Below are 19,244 nucleotides of genomic sequence, written 5' to 3' on the forward strand. Positions count from 1 at the left end.
AAATCTAGAAATTTAAGCCCCAAACCGTACTGATACCTGCGGAAGGTAGAAAGCTGTCAGTCACAGCCCTTGAGGAAATGTTAGGATCTCATTGAAGTCTAACGTCACCTCCCTAACATCCAAGACTTCCCTTGATTTTTGATGCATGGTTTCATGCTGTCTTTGGGGGAGAAGCATGTGATCTAAAGGGCACATTAGAAGAAAACAGCCTCGTGCATCCTCTGGGACGAACCCAGAGAGGATCTGAGCAAACCCAAGGACAAAAGATTCCCCCAGAGCAAACCAGTGAGTATGTTCACTTAAATCATTCCATGCCAAGCTCAGTCCTTTGCAGACATGAATGTTCACCACACAGGATGTCTCTTAGAAACAGCCACTTAATAGAATATAAATTAATAGCATATAGATCAAAGATACATAGAGAGAGAAAAAGACAGTGACAAAGAGGAAAGAGAAAAGGGAGAGAGAGAGAAAGGTACCCAGAAAGAAACGGAATGAGACTGAGGGGAAGAGAATAAGACAGAGAGAAAGCTATTAGATTGATGCAAAAGTTGTGGTTTTTAATGGCAAAAACTTCAATTACTTTTGAACCAGCCCAATATAGCAAACATCAAAATGGAGAAAAGGTGTGTGTGATTCTGTCTGTCAAAGGGAAAGAAGGTAGATATTTTTGTTCTTTGTAGGTTAATATGTAAATGACATTCTGATTTATTAGCGGTCTCCAGCAGATGAGGTGATGATTAGCACATTTCCATATTTATAGAAAAGCAACACTAACTTTCCGGATTTATAGAAAATCAGCTCTTCACAAATAGCAAATTGTGCTATTATCGACATATGGTTTTCTATAAACAGAGCTGAGGTAATTATCCCTGGGACAATTTGTCGGTGGGCTCCTTTTGAATATTAACCACATTGGAAGCCCATTTCAGCCTCACAGATTTTAAAGAGGAGGGGCCACCAGATACCCCAGGCAATTAATTAGTAATCCAGCCCCAAAGACGGGAGCCCAAATGAAAGGCTATACCACAACCACATGGTGGAAGACTAGAGGTCCAGGGCTCTGACCCCAGATTCTGGCAGGCCTGGACTAAGTAATTAGCCTCTCTGATGAGCCACAGTGTTTATGTAGCTAAAACTTGGATAACACCGATCTCTAAATGGTGTCAAGAAAATTAAATGAGAATATGTGCAATAGCCCCTGAAACCTAGTAGGTGCTCAACAAATGTTAACTCTTCTTTCCTTCCTCGTGTTTTTGAATGATTCTTAAAAGACCCACTTGAGTAAAGTTTTTTAAATGCTTTTTTTACATTTTACATTTTTTATATCCATTGTAAGCTACTTATTTTGCGTCATGACACGATACAAATATGCATGTTTTTATTTAACTGGAAAAGATTTATTGAAGTAATAATTTATCTTTAGTGCCTATAATCCACTATGGTATTTTCTATTCTGTCCTTTGTTGTTGTTCAAAACTTTTCTTGTGATCCATATACATTGATTTTGAGAACTACAATTGGCTTACAACATGTTATTTGAAAAATACTGTAATGCAAGAGGGTAGGAACCATATTTAGATTTGTTCACCATCATATCCCTAGCACAAACACATAATGTATACTCATTAGAGCATTTGAATTTTTTTTAAATGAATATGTAGACGGATGAATTAATGAATAACTCTAGCCAGGAATCTAAATTAATGCTTCATCTCGAACTTCCTGTCTTGTTTTGAACACTATGTATTAACCCCTGTGTTGAGTGTTAAAGAGATAGAAAAGTGGCAGGCATGATACTTTTTTTCAAATATCTTGCTATCTGGATAAGGAAGATAATACTAACATTTGGAAATTTTCTTTTTATACTTTAAGTTCTGGGATACATGTGCAGAATGTGCAGGTTTGTTACATAGGTATACCCATGCCATGGTGGTTTGCTGCACCCATCAACCCGTCATCTACATTAGGTATTTCTCCTAATGCTATCCCTCCCCTAGCCCCCCATCCCCGACAGGCCCTGGTGTGTGATATTCCCCTTCCTGTATTCATGTGTTCTCATTGTTCAACTCCCACTTATGAGTGAGAACCTGTGGTGTTTGGTTTTCTGTTCCTGTGTTAGTTTGCTGAGAATGATGGTTTCCAGTTTCACCCATGTCCCTGCAAAGGACATGAACTCATCCTTTTTTGTGGCTGCATAGTATTCCGTGGTGTATATGTGCCACATTTTCTTTAACCAGTCTATTATTGAGGGACATTTGATTTGGTTACAAGGCTTTGTTATTGTGAATACTGCTGCAGTAAACATACATGTGCATCTGTCTTTATAGGTAGAATAATTTATAATCCTTTGGATGGGAGAAAAATTTTGCAATCTATCCATCTGACAAAGGGCTAATATCCAGAATCTGCAAGGAAATTAAACAAATTTACAAGAATAAAGCAATTGCATCAAAAAGTGAGCAAAGGATATGAACAGACACTTCTCAAAAGAAGACATTTATGCGGCCAACAAGCATATGAAAAAAAGCTCATCATCACTGGTCATTAGAGAAATGCAAATCAAAACCACAATGAGATACCATCTCATGCCAGTTACAATGGTAATCATTAAAAAGTCAGGAAACAACAAATGCTAGAGAGGATGTGGAGAAACAGGAATGCTTTTACCCTGTTGGTGGGAGTGTACATTAGTTTAGCCATTGTGGAAAATAGTGTGGCAATTCCTCAAGGATCTAGAACCAGAAGTACCACTTGACCCAGCAATCCCATTACTGGAAAATTGTTTTTTAAAGACTACCTAGTGTGGAATTTTATGTATGTGTTGAAGAAAAGGAGTAGCCAGCCTGGGATGATGCAGTCAAGGAAACTTCTTAAAGCTGGGAATTTGAACTTGGCTTTGCAATATGGATAGATCTCTTATCCTTCCTCTCACTCATTGAACAGGTCAGTGGTTCTCAAACTGTAGTAGCATCAGAATCACCTGGTGAACTTGTTAAAACACAGACAGCTGGACCCATTCCCAGTTTTTGATTTAGTTAGATTTGGGATGGAGACCTGAGAATTTACATTTCCAGCAACTTCCCAGGTGATGCTATGCTGACAGTTGGGGCCCACACTTTGAGAACCACTGTTCTCCTAGGTTGGAGTAACATCTTTAATGTGGTCGATGCTAATAGTCTTTATTCTTAGCCATTCAAGATATTAAGCAAGGAAGTGATATAATCAGATCTGTGAAGTAGAAAGATCCATCCAATTAACGAGAATAGGTTGGAAGAGGTGAGCCCACTCCCAGAGACCATTTAGGAGCTGATGCAGTAACAAGGGAAAGATGAGACCCCAGCATACCTCAGTAGGAGTGGAGATGGAAGAGAGTGGAAGAATGAGAGAGAACTGAAGCACCTTAGAGATCTACTGGAGTGAAGGAGGAGGAGTCTGAGATGAATGTAAGTTTCTAGCTTCACTGACTGTGTGGTAGTTCCATACCAATAATACTACATTTAAAACAGGTTTTCACATTTTAAATAACAAAATCCCCCCAATTATTTTTTTAAATAAAAGTAACTATGATGCAATAAGAAGCATATAGTTTTAGGGGGCTAGACAAGTCTGAGCTCAAATCCTGTTTGTGGTACTTATTAGCAAGTCTCACTCTTCTGGATCTCAGTTCCCTGGGAGTAATAATACTTATGCTATCCTATAGAGTTGTCCTAAAAACTAAATGAGATCACCCATGGCTCATAGTCAGTGCTTAGTAAACTTCAAACCATGACCTGGTGTCTGTGTTGACTACTGTGTACATAGAGCTTCTGCTTTACTTACCAAGGGACTCCATTTTTGCTTTGTCAATCACCAGGATATATTCATAAATGCCACCCATGGATCCAGATGTGATGTAATGGGTGCCATAGTCATTGATGAACTTGGCATACATGCCGTAATTGTACTGATCTGGAAGCTCCATTAATGACTGCAGCATTCCTTCATCCAGCATAATGTCATCCTTCCTCATCTTAAAATGTGCAGTCTGCACCTTTGTGAAGATTCTCGTGAAAATGAATTTCTGCCAGCAACCGCCATTGAATAAAGCAAAAGAACAAAGAGAGCATATATTTTACCATTAGAAATAATGCAAAAGGTCTCTGGGTGCAGTGGCTTATGCCTGTAATCCCAGCACTTTGGGAGGCAGAAGCTGGAGGATCACAAGGTCAGGAGATCGAGACCATCCTGGCTAACATAGTGAAACCCCGTCTCTACTAAAAATACAAAAATTAGCTGGGCATGGTGGTGCATGCCTGTAATCCCAGCTACTCAGGAAGCTGAGGCAGGAGAATCGCTTGAACCAGGGAGTCAGAGGTTGCGGTGAGCCGAGATCGCTCCAGCCTGGCAATAGAGCAAGACTCCGTCTCAAAAAAAAGACCAAAAAAAAAAACAAAAAAGAAAGAATGCAAAAGGTCAGCTTTTAGTAGCTGCAAGAAATATATAGATATATAAATATATATTTACATAAATATATATTTAAATAAATATATATAAATATATAAATATATATTTATGTAAATATATATTTATCTATAAACACATATATGAACATAAATACATGTAATTGGAGTACTACTATATTTCACAAGCACATACTAGGCACCAATGTGTGCCAGACTTCCCCCACACCTCCATCTCTGTTCCCACTGCCCCTGCCTAGGTCAAGTTCTCATCAGCTCTCACCTGGGTGAGCTACTACAGTGGTTTCTTCATTGTGCTTCATCCTTCTGTTCTTCTCCCAATCTATTCCCACCCCCACACTTCTCCTAGTGCTAATCAAAGCACTGCATTGTGAAACCTCCTATGCTAATATTACATATCCATTAAAAATTGTGTTTAAGATATCTTTAGTGACATGCTGAAATGTCATTCAATTGAAGTTATTGAGCAAAGATCTACAATGCCTATAGTAGAATGCATTACACTAGGTGCAGAAGACATAATCTTGAATGAGATAGGCTCCTGCCCCCATGGAGTTTACATTCCAATAGTAATCTTGAACTAAGTAATAAAGAAAAGCAGCATCCTTATATAAAAAAATAAGAGATAGCACTGGAAGAATTTTGGATTGGTTTTACAGGAAGATGGCCATCTATGGGCTTTACTTTCAGGCAATAGAAGCCTTGATTCAAAGTGATGATGGAAGTTAGAGGAGTACACATGCTTTTAAAAAAGTCCATATTAACACACTACGGATAACCCTTGAACAATATAGGACTTTACCTTCAGCTCAATAGCTAATTCTTTGGCAAAGCTCTAGGACTCAATTTATGTGTGTTGAGTAAGTTGATTTTTATAACTATATTTTCATCATTCAAGATAATTTTTGAACCCCACCTTGATCCATAGTCTTGGTATTAATGCAATTGAGAATTTTTAGTAAGCTTCTAATTAATTCAATAAATATTCCCCTGGCCACCTGATTACCTCTCCAACCTCATCACTCTCTGTTTTCCTTTCCCACCCTGTGCTTCAGCTGGCTGAAGTACTTTCAATCCCAAGTTTTTGTGTGGCTTCCTCATCTCCAGGCCCTCGCACATGCTGATTTCCATGCCTAGAGCACCCTTCTGCCAACTTTTGTCTCCCTTTGTCTGGACAATTTGCACTAATCTTTAGATCTAAGCTTAGATCAATGTTCTTTCCTCAAGGAAGCATATATTGACCCCCCAGGATAATAGGCACTTAATGGTGAAGGTTTACTGGAAAAATGAAATCTTTTTTTTTTTTTTTTTAGCATACCAGTCCTTCTATCTTTTTGGAAAAGTAAGACTTGCTTTACAATTCTTCCAAGTGAAATTTAGAGGGTCCGGCTGTTTCTCTTAAAACATTACCATTCTACACATTTCCCTATATGCTCCAGGTAACCATAAAAAATGATGGTGGGGGGGGCAAAGTGATAAGAGTCCTAGTCTTATCATTCAGTTTTATTTCCTTTGTGATGATTCTGTGTGCAAAAGCGTAATAAGAAAAACAAACCTGATTACCACTGATCAGACATTTCCAATTACACAAGCAAATTAAGGTTCAATTACTACTGTACTTTTTAATGCAATTAAGGTAATACGTGTTCAGTGTATATTATGGAATACTGTGAGACACAGACATTATGTTTGAATACCTTCTCATTATACTTGTTTAATTCTTTCAAGAATGAAGTGTCTTGTGAGTGGGATACACCTACACCCACCAATAAAGGGCTGCCGGCTGGGCCTATGCCGATGGTCACTCCAAATGAGTCAGACTTGTCTTTTTTAACTTTGGAAAGAAGGTCATTTGCATTATCATAAAACTCTGAGGAGATTCCAGTATCTGCCAGGGCCTGAAAAAAAAAAGGATAGATATTAGCTTTGTGCACATAGAGCCATTTCTCAATTCATATTTAATACTTAAATCTTTGCTTTGTAAAATATCTACAATTTTAGATTATGGTAGGTAATTCTTTTATAAGGCAATCCAGTCATTAGACTGATGTTTATTAAAATATAGAAAACACAGCATTGTTAGTGTGTAGTGGTACTGATAAAATACTTATTTACACACCACATGTGCTTGCACACACACACGTGCACGCACACACACACACAGATGCAGATGATTCTGATCAAATGCTATATTGCTCTGAGCGTGGATTTCTTTCTTGCTGGCTTATCCTTCCAGGAGAGAAGCCTGGCTGCTTGTCTTTGCAATAGTGAGATACAGAAAGCCACATCTGGGCAGGAGCCTGGGAGGAAAGAAGCAAAGGAAACCTGCAGATTTTGATTGTCTTAGGCAGTGGTATACAGGATTTCATTTCTCTGCTGTCTTGAACTGAGGCATGGTCTTGGCCTTGTTTGAGCCAAAGAAGTAAGCCTTATGAGCCTGTGAGTAGTTTGCTCTGCAATCATGAGAGCATGTGTTGAAATGGAGCCTCCATTACCTTGAGTCCCTGAGTGTCTGTGATGGTCAGTTTCCTTTCTACCTTAGGGTGGACAAGTAGCATAAGCAAGGTGTTGTTGCTTCAGCTGCTGAGATTTGAGAATTCTTTGTTCCCAAAGCACTTAGTCCGCCTTGCCTGATACATAGCCCCAAGACCTTCCTTGAGATTAGGAACATGGTGTTGTTTATGTCTTCCACCTTGATTTACCATTGGCCTGATAGAGAGTAGAGGTTGGAGTGGGGTTGGGGGAGCAAACTTCTTAAAAACAGGCCCTATAAGCTTGGCCTTATTTTCTGTCAGTATTTTGTTCAGAATCCTAGGATCCTACTATCTCTCTCTAGAAAGTGTATAATCTATCTCTTCTTCTAAATGTTGTGCAGCCTGGACTTAGTTCAGACAGATCTAGGTTTGGGTCTTGTCTTTGCCACCAACTGCAGTAGAGTTTGATCCTGACACTTTAACCCTTTGTGTTTCTTTTTCTTAATATCTAAAATGAGGCAATGATAATATCTATCCCATTGTGTTGTGAGGATTAAATGGGAGAATTCGTGTGAAAGTAGAAGATCTGACACATGTTAAGCATTCAATGATGTTCGCTGTGTGGATGTTTCACCCAAAGGATGAGGGGTAAGAAAATTAATGGCCATGAGTAGTCTCTTGACTGATCATGAGCTCCAAGTGACCAAGAGACCACCAAATTGTAGAGATGGAGAGAGTCTTAGTGATCGTCAGCAATTTGCAAGCATTTTTGTACAGAAGAACCCTTGCTTCACACAAAATCACATACAAAGAGCCAAGACATGAAAATGATCAGTGTGAGCTGCCCTTGGTGAAACAAAAGCACAGGTCTCAGAATCCTGCTCATCTATGCCCTGTCCTCCCCTACACTCTACAGATTAGAAAACTGGGCCCAAGGAGGGCAGTGAGTTAGCTGCTAACAGTCTTGTATATAGTCTAACAGAGCCACAACTTGGAAATAGGTTGTCTGATTGGCAGCCCAGATAATAGAGCCTCAGATCTATTTTACTGATTTTGGAATGGAGCCAAGATTTAACAGGTGGGTAGCCACATTTATGATCTGCCTCTCAGCACCCTTCGACACGAAGCATGTGTGGGGATGGGTATGAAGGAGACTTCAGACACCAGCAAACTTTATAGATAACAAAAGCTTCCAGAGCAAGTCATCTCCACAAATAGGCCTCTGCCTCTCTGCCACCTACACCACAGTGGCCTCAGAGCCCCTCTGTTCAGACTTACTTCAAAGTGGTACTTCAGAAAGTTGTAGGGTTTCCGAAAGTATTTCTCATCATCTCCATAGTAGAGACGTTCACAGGTGGAGTCATATCGAAGCTCCCTCCATTCCCCATTGTATACCGTCTCACACTGGCCCCCATAATAACTGGCATCGTACACACTCTGAGCATCTTCCTGGGTCAGGATATTGTACCTACATGGAACAAAGCAGCTTCTAAATAGCTAGTGGATGCTGGGTTTTATACCTGGGTGATGGGATGATCTGTATATTAAACCACCATGGCACACGTTTACCTATGTGACAAACCTGCACATCCTGCTCATGTACCCCTGAACTTAAAATAAAAGTTGGAAATTAAAAAGCAAAAGCAAAAGCAGCTTTTAGGAGAGAGAATTAGAAAAGCAAGGTAGCACATAATGTCATCTTCTGAAAGATGTTGTAGCTGGTACAAGTAACAGTTTCTCAATCTATGTTCTGTGGAGCCCTGGGGTTCCTCCAAGAAGCTTATGGGCCACTGTAGGTAGTAACACTTGGAGACTAAATGGGCTGGCCTGAGCCTTCAGATTTCCTTTACCCAGATCATCTAGACAGTCCTATTTAGCATCTAGAATCATATTCCCACATGGGAAGCAGCCCTAAATATTTGTTGAATAAGTTAGAGAAGAATATGTGCAATTATCATGAATCCAAGGGCAGCAGCCAGACAGTCTGGGCCCATTTCCCATCTCTGCCACATCTAGCTGTGTGACCTCAGGCATATCATTTAACCTCTCTGTGCCTCGGTTTAGTCATTTGTAAAAAGCAGTTCTTAAATACTACTGCCCTCATAGAGTTAAATGAGTTGAAACATGTAAAGAAATCATAATTGTGCTCAGCATACATTAAGGACTGAATAAAGGTTGCTGTTGTAGCAATTGTTAGTATTAAGTATAATTCTTAGTATAGTATAAGGGCTCTGCTGCTACAAAAAAAAACTTTGAAATATTGGATGCAATTCATAGTGCTAAGGTTGAGACTCTAATCCTCAGAAAGGCCATTATCTTTGAGGCAGCATGGGACACTGGAGGGTGCACAGTTCAAAAGTCAGGGAGACTCCTGTTTAATTTCCAGCTTTGCCACTTACTAGCTGTATGACTTTGAACACAGTCTAGAAGCTCTCTGCATTTCATTTTCCTCATTTAAAGAATAGACATAATAATACCTACCTCTCATGGTTTTTGTGATGCTGAGAGTATGAAACTAAAACAGCAGTAAAGTACATATTAGGCATTCAACAAATTATACTTACTTTTCCCTAGCCCAACACTCTTCCAGAAATATTTCTCTATACTTCCCTTTCTAGAGTATTTAAAAATCATCAACCCGGGTTCCATGTTTTAGGATATGGATGGTTTTACCATATTCAGGTAAAATAATGTCAAGCAGGTGAAATACAGCTTTAATTTTCTAAAAAGGGAAAGTTAACAGAACAAAAACCGTAGAGTTGGCTAAGAGTTCTAAGACCTGACAATCAAAGCCTCTTATGTTGCAGATAATGTAGTTATTGCTCGTTTTTTGTCTCTCAAACTCCTATTTAACCTTAAGGAGCCAACTCAAATGTTGCCTTCTGTCGACAGCCTTCTTTGAATGCTCTGGAAAGACTGCTGTTTCCTCCTCTGTGTTCCCAAGGGATGCAGTGACTACCTGTAGCATAGCGATCGTCATGATTGTTTATGGCCTCTGTGAAAAGGCACAAGGCAGGAAAGGAGCAGGGGATAAACTGCGAATAAAACCCACCTCAAAGGAATAAGTAGATAATTATAGAGCACCTGGCAGATTGTAGAAATTCAATGTATGTTAACTTCCTTTTTCTCTTTCTTTCTCCTTCTCTTTCTTCATATTAGTGGAAGTGATGTAATAATAACTACAGTAAATTGAATACATACTCTACTAGACATTTAGATTTCAACCTCACGACAACTTTGCAAATGCAGAAATTGAAGTTCAGAAAAATTAAATAACTTGTCTCTAGTCATAGCTGGATTTTTTCCTAGATTTTGTTGATAGTAAAATCTGGGTTCCTTCCCTTTACTTCCCCTGAAATTTCTATCTTCCTGACCATTGAACATGTTTCTGCCTGTAGCTTATAAATACAGCCTCTTAATAGACTGAACAAAACTCAAAGAAACGGTAATCTCTAAGAATATAATATAACCTCTAAGCATAAAGCCTATATATATTTGGAAAAGCTGGTTGTGAAAGCCCCAGTTAAAAGGGAAAGGTGTAGTCAAAGAAGTTCTACTTTTTGGAAATCTACTATGCAGAAATATCCACACATGTGTACAAAACTATGTGTACAAGAATGTTCATTGCAGCATTGTTTGTAAGAGGAAAATATGGGAAATAATCTAATTCTCTTTCAATAGGAAGTAGTCAAATAATTATATAATTATACTATAGATGAGGAGTTGGAAATTTTTTTTAAATAAAGGGCCAGATAGTAAATGCTTTAGGCTTTGCAGGTCACAGGGCTGTGTTGCAACTACTCAACTCTGTCATCGCAGGGTAAAAGCTGTATTTCAATAAAACTTTATTTGTAAGAATAGCCGGCTGAATTTGGCCTTCAGGCCATAGTTTGCTAACTATGTTATAGAAGAATATGCTGCTTATTAAAAAGAGATAGAAAATTTGGGGGAAAACTTAAAACTCTACTATTAAGTATAAAAGTGAAAGTTGCAGACAATATGTATAGCATGATCACATTTATGTAAAATATACCTGTGTCTATAATGCCCAGTACACATAGGTATATTTTCTATATAATGCATATTGTCAATGCAGTTTTTACATAATCTGGAAGTATCTCCACCAAACTGTTAACAGGGGTCAGCTCTAGGGAGGGAAAGGAGAGAGGGCTGTTGGATGGAGTGCAGGTAAGAGAAGATGGAAGAAAACTGTCAATTTTTATTTCAAACATGTATTACTTCTCTAACAATAAATAAAAATTTTAATCTGGGAAATGCTTAAATTAGAAAAAAATAACAGCAAGAAAGGAAGGCCTTTGAGATCTGAGATAAATAGAAGAACCATCAAACATCAGTGGTTGGAGTGGAGCAGGACCATTTTACCAGTTTCAGTGTTCAGTGTGGGTGAAGCACACTGTTCAGAAAGTGTATTTGAAATGTTTCTAGTTAAATCACGTGGGAGAAGATCCATGGTCTGCCAATAAGGAAGGGATTATTTTTCATTTCAACATGTCAATATTTCACACTTCTATTGTTTACTCTATAGTCACTTTTGAAATCAACAAGAATCCCCTTTTACTGATGTTACGGGCTGGATTACATCTCCCCAACATTCATGTGTTGAAATTGTAACTCCCAAAGCCTCAGAGTGTGAGTATATTTGGAGACGGAGTCCTTAATGGGGTAATTAAGCTGCATTGAGGTCATTATGGTGGGCTGTTATCCAATGTGAGTGGTGTTCTTATAGGAAGGGGAAATTAGGACACAGATATGTACGAGGGAAGAACATGTGCAGACACAGGAAGAAGGCAGCCATCAGCAAGCCAGGGAGAGAGGCCTCAGAAGAAACCACTCTGCTGACACCCTGACTTCAGACTTCTAGTCTCCAGAATTGTGAGAAAGTAAATTTCTGCTGTTTAAGCCACTCAGGATGTGGTGTTTTGTTATGGCAATCCCAGCAAACTAATACTGCTGGTATGAAAGAAAACAGAATTTTCTCATCTTTTTATATGTGTATATCTACATGCACTTACAGAGTTCAATTACATCGAGTAGGTGGGTTCTGATCTCAGAGCAATTAACCATAATGAATGAGGGCTGCATTTCATGGAACCCCCACTTGTCCTTGGGTGGGCTGCAACAGGGCTGGGTCACTCTGTGACAGTTACTACATCTCCTCATTTCCTTATTTGTAAAGATCCAGCTGATCATATTGATTTGTTTCAATTCAACCAACACTCAGCGAGAGGCTATAGGACAAGCTCTCACACAGGGGCTGAGGAGATGAAAAAGCTGAGTCAGAAGCAACCTCTGCCCTCAAAGAGTTTATTCAAGTTAGGAGACAAGACCCTAGGCAAAGACAGAGTGGCAGAGGACTAACAATACTGGAATGTCATTCTGAGCTAAGCCCTGTTCCGGTACTGGAGAAGCAGAGATGACAAGGAGCCCCTAGCCTGGGCAGATAGACACCCCGACAGACATCCCCAGCCTATTGGGTAAGAGCTGTGAGAATAAGACTTGCAGGAGTCTCTGGGAGCAATGGGAGGGGACTAAGTCAACCTAGGCAAAGTCAAGAGCAGGGGAGGGGGCTGTTACCAAGACTACCTAGGGGAGATGGTACCTCAGTGTACTAGTCTGCAGGGGCTGCCACAACAAAATACCATAGACTAGGTGCTCTACACAACAGAAGTTTATTTTCTCATGGTTCTGGAGGCTAGGAGTCCAAGATCAAGGTGTTATCAAGGTTGTTTTCTGCTGGAGGCTCTCTTCCTGTCTCAAAGACAGCCGCCTTTTCGCTGTGTCCTCACATGGCTCATTGGCTATGCATGTGTGGAAAGAGAGAGATCGCTGGTATATCTTTGTCTTCTTATAAAGCCACCAGTCCTCTTGAATTAGGGTCCTACCCTATGACCTCATTTAACCTTAATTACCTCTCTAAAATCCCTATTTCCTAATTCAGTCACATTGGGAATTAGAGCTTCAACACATAAATGTGGGGGTAAGGGGAGACACAATCCAGTGCAGAACATTAGATAAGGAGTTACCCAGGTAGGAATTTGGGAAAGAATATTCCAGGAATATTGATTAAGGCTCAGAAGGAAAGAGTGTGATGCATTCAAGGAACTGACCCTGAACATAAGGTGAATGAAGAGAAGTTAGAATCAAGGCTGATTTCATCTTAACAGATAAAGAAACTGTGCCCTGAGAGGTTTAAGTAAGCAATGGGAAAGTGGGGGTTAAAGCCCCTCTCTGTCTCACCCTGAGCCCATTTTCTTTACACTGTGTCACACCATTAGCCCTGGTTATTGCAAGCATCTACAGTGCAAAGCAGATTGGGAACAGGGCTATTGGAAAGGCAACGGCTTAGATCAGAGAAGAGCTATCTTTCTGAGACATCAGGAAGGCTTCATGGAAGCTGTGGCTTCTTAAATGGGCCTTAGAAATGGCACTGGGGTGAAGGGAGATGAGCAGTAGGGTAGGTGTACTAAAAGAGAGGAGAACTCTCAAGCAGAGACATGAGGGGAAAGCATGGGCAGTGTCACATAGGCAGGACTGGACAATCCATCTCTGGGGACATTGAGAGCAGCTCACAGCATGCACTCCAGAGGAACCCTCCAAAATGGCCCCCTTCTGTCCTCAAAACTAATGCTCACGATTGAAGACAAATCACTCCCTGATCCTAAATAGCTAGTAGGCAGGGCCTCACCCCAAGGCTGCCTTCTGTGATCCTGGAATTGGTTCATACTGGCTGCAGTCTTCGTCAATGGCCCTGACATCTTCACAGTCGTCCTCATCAGAGCCATCAAGGCAGTCCTGGTCTCCATTACACACAAGGTGGCGTTTCAGGCAGCGACCTGGAGAGAAGAGACTGTGGCTGCTCCTCGGGTTCCCCTCTCCCTCCAGACTCACACCCACAATCAGTAAGTCCTTTCTTCCTCAGAAATAAACCTCCCATCTGTCCCATTCTCTTTCTGTTCTCACTGCCTCTGCCTTCCTTCCAGCCTAATGAGCTCCTGTCTGCAGCCTCCCAGCTTGGGCATTGCCTGAGTTTCTCTCTCTCTAATTCTCCACATTGCAGCCCCCAGTAATCTTTCTAAAATGCCAGTCTGCCCATGTAATCCCCTTGCTCAGTATCCTCCAGTGGTTCTCCATTCCTCTTCTTCCAAATGCCACAGTCTGGACCCTACCTGCCCATCACCTACCTACCCATCACCTACCTCTCTTCCAAAAGCCCTGATGCTGCAAACATTCTGGGCTGATTGGGAGTCTCTGATCCCCATGCTTTTGCATGTTCTTTCTCCTAGAAAGTTCCATTTTGTTTCCCAAGTCTCTACTCAACTACCATTTCAAAGCCCACCCAGACTGCCCAAAGCAGATTTGGGAACCTCCTGCTAGAAAGACCCACTAGGCCATGCATGTGCCCATGGCTATCACACAGTATTGTAATTAACTCTTTCTAGGTCTCTAGACTAGGAGTACATCAAGGTAAGGTGAGTTATTTTTTTCATGTCTATATTAACAGCAGATAGCATACTTCCTGGCACATAATATATGGCCAATAATATTTGTTCAATGAGTGGGTGAATGAATGAATTGTCTTTTTCTAAATGAATCAACAGATGTTCCTACAAAGTTGAATCAAAATTACTTGGGCTGCTGGCTTGGCTTAAAATGCAGATTCCTAGGACCCATCCCAAACCTAGAGAATGGCGACCTCGAGAGGAAGGGCTCAGGAGTATGCATTTTAATAAGCTCCCTGGGGAAGTGTTTCACATGTCACTTTTGACAGGCACAGCTGTTATTCTGCTGAAATGCTACTCACCTGTCTCCTTACACTGGAAATCCTGTCCACACTGTGCTTGCCTTACACAAGTTGTAGAACTGGAGCAGCTGGCTTGATCCCAGATGTCACCACTGCAGATGGTTCCCCCAAACTTGTTTGGCTGCAAGAGGCTCCGGTGTCGGTACTAAACCAGATTTTGAACAAGACACATTCTTGTCAACCAATCAATCAATCAACCAAGACTTGTGCAGCCTGGTCTCGGCTCAACATAAGAAATAATTATCTAATGATTGAGACCTGCCTGTGAAGCTGTCTTTTGAGGGATGAATATGCATAAACAGTGGTGTATCACCAGAAGTGGCACAATCACTGATTGGAATGTTGAATAAGGCCTCCAAGCATCAAATGAAAGGCCTGGACAAGATATTTCTAGGGTCTTCCTACTTGCTAGGAATAACCTCTGTTCCCTCTTCTTGAAGAAGTTAAATTCCTATTAATCTTTCAGTAACATTCTGCAAGTTGCTCGCTTCCCTGTCTACTAGCACTTGGCATATGAAGTTGCAATTGAGCATCCATGTAGTTCTCCATCTCTCCCACCAGACTGTGAGCAATTTTCATATTGAGGGTAGAGAAGAGAGGACCATGTCTTATTTGGCTTCATACACTTGGCACTTGATCTAAGGTCAGGTACTCAAGAGGCACGTTTAGAAGACATCTGTTGCTTTTTCTTTGCAACATTTCTTCTGGTCCTGGAATTCCCCTCTTTCTTTGGGGATATATCTCCTATAGTTAAGGTGGGAATGGACTCACTTCCTCAGTCACAGGGATGTGTGGGTATGAACCAGGCCTGGTTCACCAAAGCATCACATCTGCCTAGTTGTTGTAATCATTGCTTCATGGATTGGCACATGACTCAACCCCATCCAATCAAGTTCTCTCTGGGGATTTTCTTTTACAAAGAGACAGATTCTTTCTCCTGGAATTGTTGGAAACTGTGGACATCAAGTTGTAGATGCCTTGCCTATTATGCAGAAAGCACCCATCCAAGAGATAGAGAGAGAAAGAGAGCTCTGAAGACATCATCTGAGTCCCTGGGTCCACCTTTGACTGCAGATAAATAGACACTTGACAGAAGGAAGGAATTAAAATGCACGCCAATCTTGGGACTTTAGAGTTTCATAATCATGCTTTCTATATAGTGTACAGTGTCAGGCGCTAGCGTAGGAGAAGGAAGCTGAAAACTAGGATATCCAGAGAAACATGAGGTTCTATCCCTGCCTTCAAGAAGCGTAGACCCTAGTTGAGGACATAAAATGTGTAATAATAAAAAACATGCAGTGCAGATAGCAAACACACAGTGGCCGACAAGGAAACGTGCAGCCCTGTATTTCCTGGTGCCTCTCTCCCTGGCTCAGTCCACGGGCCCTTCCTTTAAGAACGTTAGTATGAGTTCATTGTAGATTCTGGATATTAGCCCTTTGTCAGATGAGTAGGTTGCGAAAATTTTCTCCCATGCTGTAGGTGGCCTGTTCACTCTGATGGTAGTTTTGCTGTGCAGAAGCTCTTTAGTTTAATTAGATCCCATTTGTCAATTTTGGCTTTTGTTGCCATTGCTTTTGGTGTTTTGGACATGAAGTCCTTGCCCACGCCTATGTCCTGAATGGTAATGCCTAGGTTTTCTTCTAGGGTTTTTATGGTTTTAGGTCTAACGTTTAAATCTTTAATCCATCTTGAATTGATTTTTGTATAAGGTGTAAGGAAGGGATCCAGTTTCAGCTTTCTACATATGGCTAGCCAGTTTTCCCAGCACCATTTATTTTACAAGAAAAAAACAAACAACCCCATCAAAAAGTGGGCGAGGGACATGAACAGACACTTCTCAAAAGAAGACATTTATGCAGCCAAAAAACACATGAAAAAATGCTCATCATCACTGGCCATCAGAGAAATGCAAATCAAAACCACTATGAGATATCATCTCACACCAGTTAGAATGGCAATCATTAAAAAGTCAGGAAACAACAGGTGCTGGAGAGGATGTGGAGAAATAGGAACACTTTTACACTGTTGGTGGGACTGTAAACTAGTTCAACCATTGTGGAAGTCAGTGTGGCGATTCCTCAGGGATCTAGAACTAGAAATACCATTTGACCCAGCCATCCCATTACTGGGTATATACCCAAATGACTATAAATCATGCTGCTATAAAGACACATGCACACATATGTTTATTGCGGCATTATTCACAATAGCAAAGACTTGGAACCAACCCAAATGTCCAACAATGATAGACTGGATTAAGAAAATGTGGCACATATACACCATGGAATACTATGCAGCCATAAAAAATGATGAGTTCATGTCCTTTGTAGGGACATGGATGAAACTGGAAACCATCATTCTCAGTAAACTATCGCAAGAACAAAAAACCAAACACCGCATATTCTCACTCATAGGTGGGAATTGAACAATGAGATCACATGGACACAGGAAGGGGAATATCACACTCTGGGGACTGTGGTGGGGAGGGGGGAGGGGGGAGGGATAGCATTGGGAGATATACCTAATGCTAGATGACGAGTTAGTGGGTGCAGCGCACCAGCATGGCACATGTATACATATGTAACTAACCTGCACAATGTGCACATGTACCCTAAAACTTAAAGTATAAAAAAAAAAAAAAAAAAAAGAACGTTAGTATGTAGGTAAGAAAGCAATGATTTGAGCAGCAAGAGAAGTGGCTTTCCTACCTCAATCAATTTCTTACTTGCTGTGTGAAGTATCAGTGTCTGGTACTTTGTGGCTCAGTTTCTAAATCTGTGCAATGAGGTGGGTGAGCTAAATGACTTACCTAATTATAGTGACTAATATCCTTTCACCTGTGTCCTGCAGTTGACAGAGCATGGACATGAGGATTAGACAGACTTGGGTTCAGGGCCCAGATTTTCTTACCAACTGCCCATGAGCAAGCCACTTCCCTTTTCTGAGCTTCTGTCTTCCAGTGTGTGAAATGGGTGTAATGGCACTTTCCCTTGAAAGGACTGTGTGAGCTCTGAGTAAGAGAATGTGTAAAGAAGCCCCCAGCCCTGTTTCTGGTATATTATTGGTGTTCAATAAGCAGAGGTGGTTTTCACATTGTTACTGTTATCCGTGCAGTATTTCCAGGTGATTCCATGGGTGAGTTGTGGAGCAGTGCAGCTCACTTCTCTTCTTACCCACCTCTGTCTCCTTAGCTGCTCATTAACAAAGTGGCAAAGGTAGCAAGGAGAGGTGAAGATCAAACCTGTCCATAGGTCTGTCCTGCCTTTCAGTTAATAACAGCAGTAAGAGATTTGTAAACTCTGTGGGAAGAGATTGTAATCAATGACCAGTTGGAGAACATCAGTATATTTTAATATCCCACCCACACTCTTGCCCCTCAGCACAGCAAATAAAGGCGTGATCAGCATAGAAATGTAGAGTCAATTTTCTTTCTTTCTTTTTTTTTTCCTCTCTTTATGTCAGTTTATTTCTGGATGTGCCTTCCAAGAACACTGGTTTATCTGTTACTTCCTCTGTTCCGAAATGTTTAGTCATTCCCACTCTTTGAAGTGTAACTGCTATCCACATTAAATACGTTTCTATAATTTCCTTACATGAAACTATGACTTCAGCCAAATATATCTTGCTCATTGTTCCTAAACATACTATGTTTATTCCTGGCTGTAGACTCTTGTTCATGGTTTTTCTTCTTAGAATGACTTCTCATCTCACTTTCAAATTTTTCCTTCCTTTAAAATATAGCTTAGAGCCTGTTTTCCACCATGAAGTCTTTTAAGACTGTTCACCCTTTTTCCCACAATTCATACCCCAAAGGTTTGACTTTCTTGTAAACTCATATAGATCTTATTGTCTTCATTTTCTACTTGAATTAAGATATATTATCTTAAATATTTTTTTCTATATTTTTCCTTTATCATCAACTAATGTTACATGTTATTTGAAGGAAAGCATCTCAGACTTTTTAACATGGCCAGCACTGAGTAGATATCCAGTCAATGTCATAATGAGAATGGAATATCTAACAAGGACAATATGCATGGTATAGTGCTCTCCAACTCAGACGACTGCTTGCCATTACATGACATCTATTTTGATTACAGCTTTTTATGATGAATATGTTGTGCTTATAATTCCACTTCATTGAGAATGAGGTTGGGAGTGAATTGTAAAGGTATTTATCCAAGGTCCAAAGAAAGACAATATTGCTGCTTGGAATATTGCAGTTAGGTCATTCTAAACTACATTTTTGCTTCTTTGACAAAAGGGCAAATTTGAGCCTGAAAATTGGTGCCAGGATACCTTAGCATATCTGTTGTACATGTTATGGGGTGAGGAGTTCACAGTTAAATGAGCAACAGGGATCTGGTACATGCCACTGTTCTGCAGTGCTTTCACAGTGACTTATAGGAACAGATTCAATATAGTTTAGTAACGGCTTGAGCTTCTCCAAACAAATAACACATAATGTTATTCGAAATCAGA

At 40.4% G+C, this 19,244-nt stretch overlaps 1 protein-coding gene across 1 annotated transcript in view; it reads right to left on the bottom strand.

Annotated features, from left to right (window-relative positions):
- Positions 1-19,244, bottom strand: part of C8A (complement C8 alpha chain) — a 64,690-nt gene that overhangs the window by 28,326 nt on the left and 17,120 nt on the right. Inside the window, exons 3-7 of the mRNA XM_024346072.3 lie at positions 14,760-14,904; positions 13,644-13,791; positions 8,216-8,405; positions 6,161-6,361; positions 3,823-4,063 (exon numbers count right to left, since the gene is read on the bottom strand). Of these exons, the coding sequence (XP_024201840.2) occupies positions 3,823-4,063; positions 6,161-6,361; positions 8,216-8,405; positions 13,644-13,791; positions 14,760-14,904 (925 nt within the window). The remainder of the gene's footprint in view (positions 1-3,822; positions 4,064-6,160; positions 6,362-8,215; positions 8,406-13,643; positions 13,792-14,759; positions 14,905-19,244) is intronic.

This window comes from Pan troglodytes, chromosome 1, assembly GCF_028858775.2.
Source record: "Pan troglodytes isolate AG18354 chromosome 1, NHGRI_mPanTro3-v2.0_pri, whole genome shotgun sequence".
In the NCBI taxonomy this organism is placed as follows: Eukaryota; Metazoa; Chordata; class Mammalia; order Primates; family Hominidae; genus Pan; species Pan troglodytes.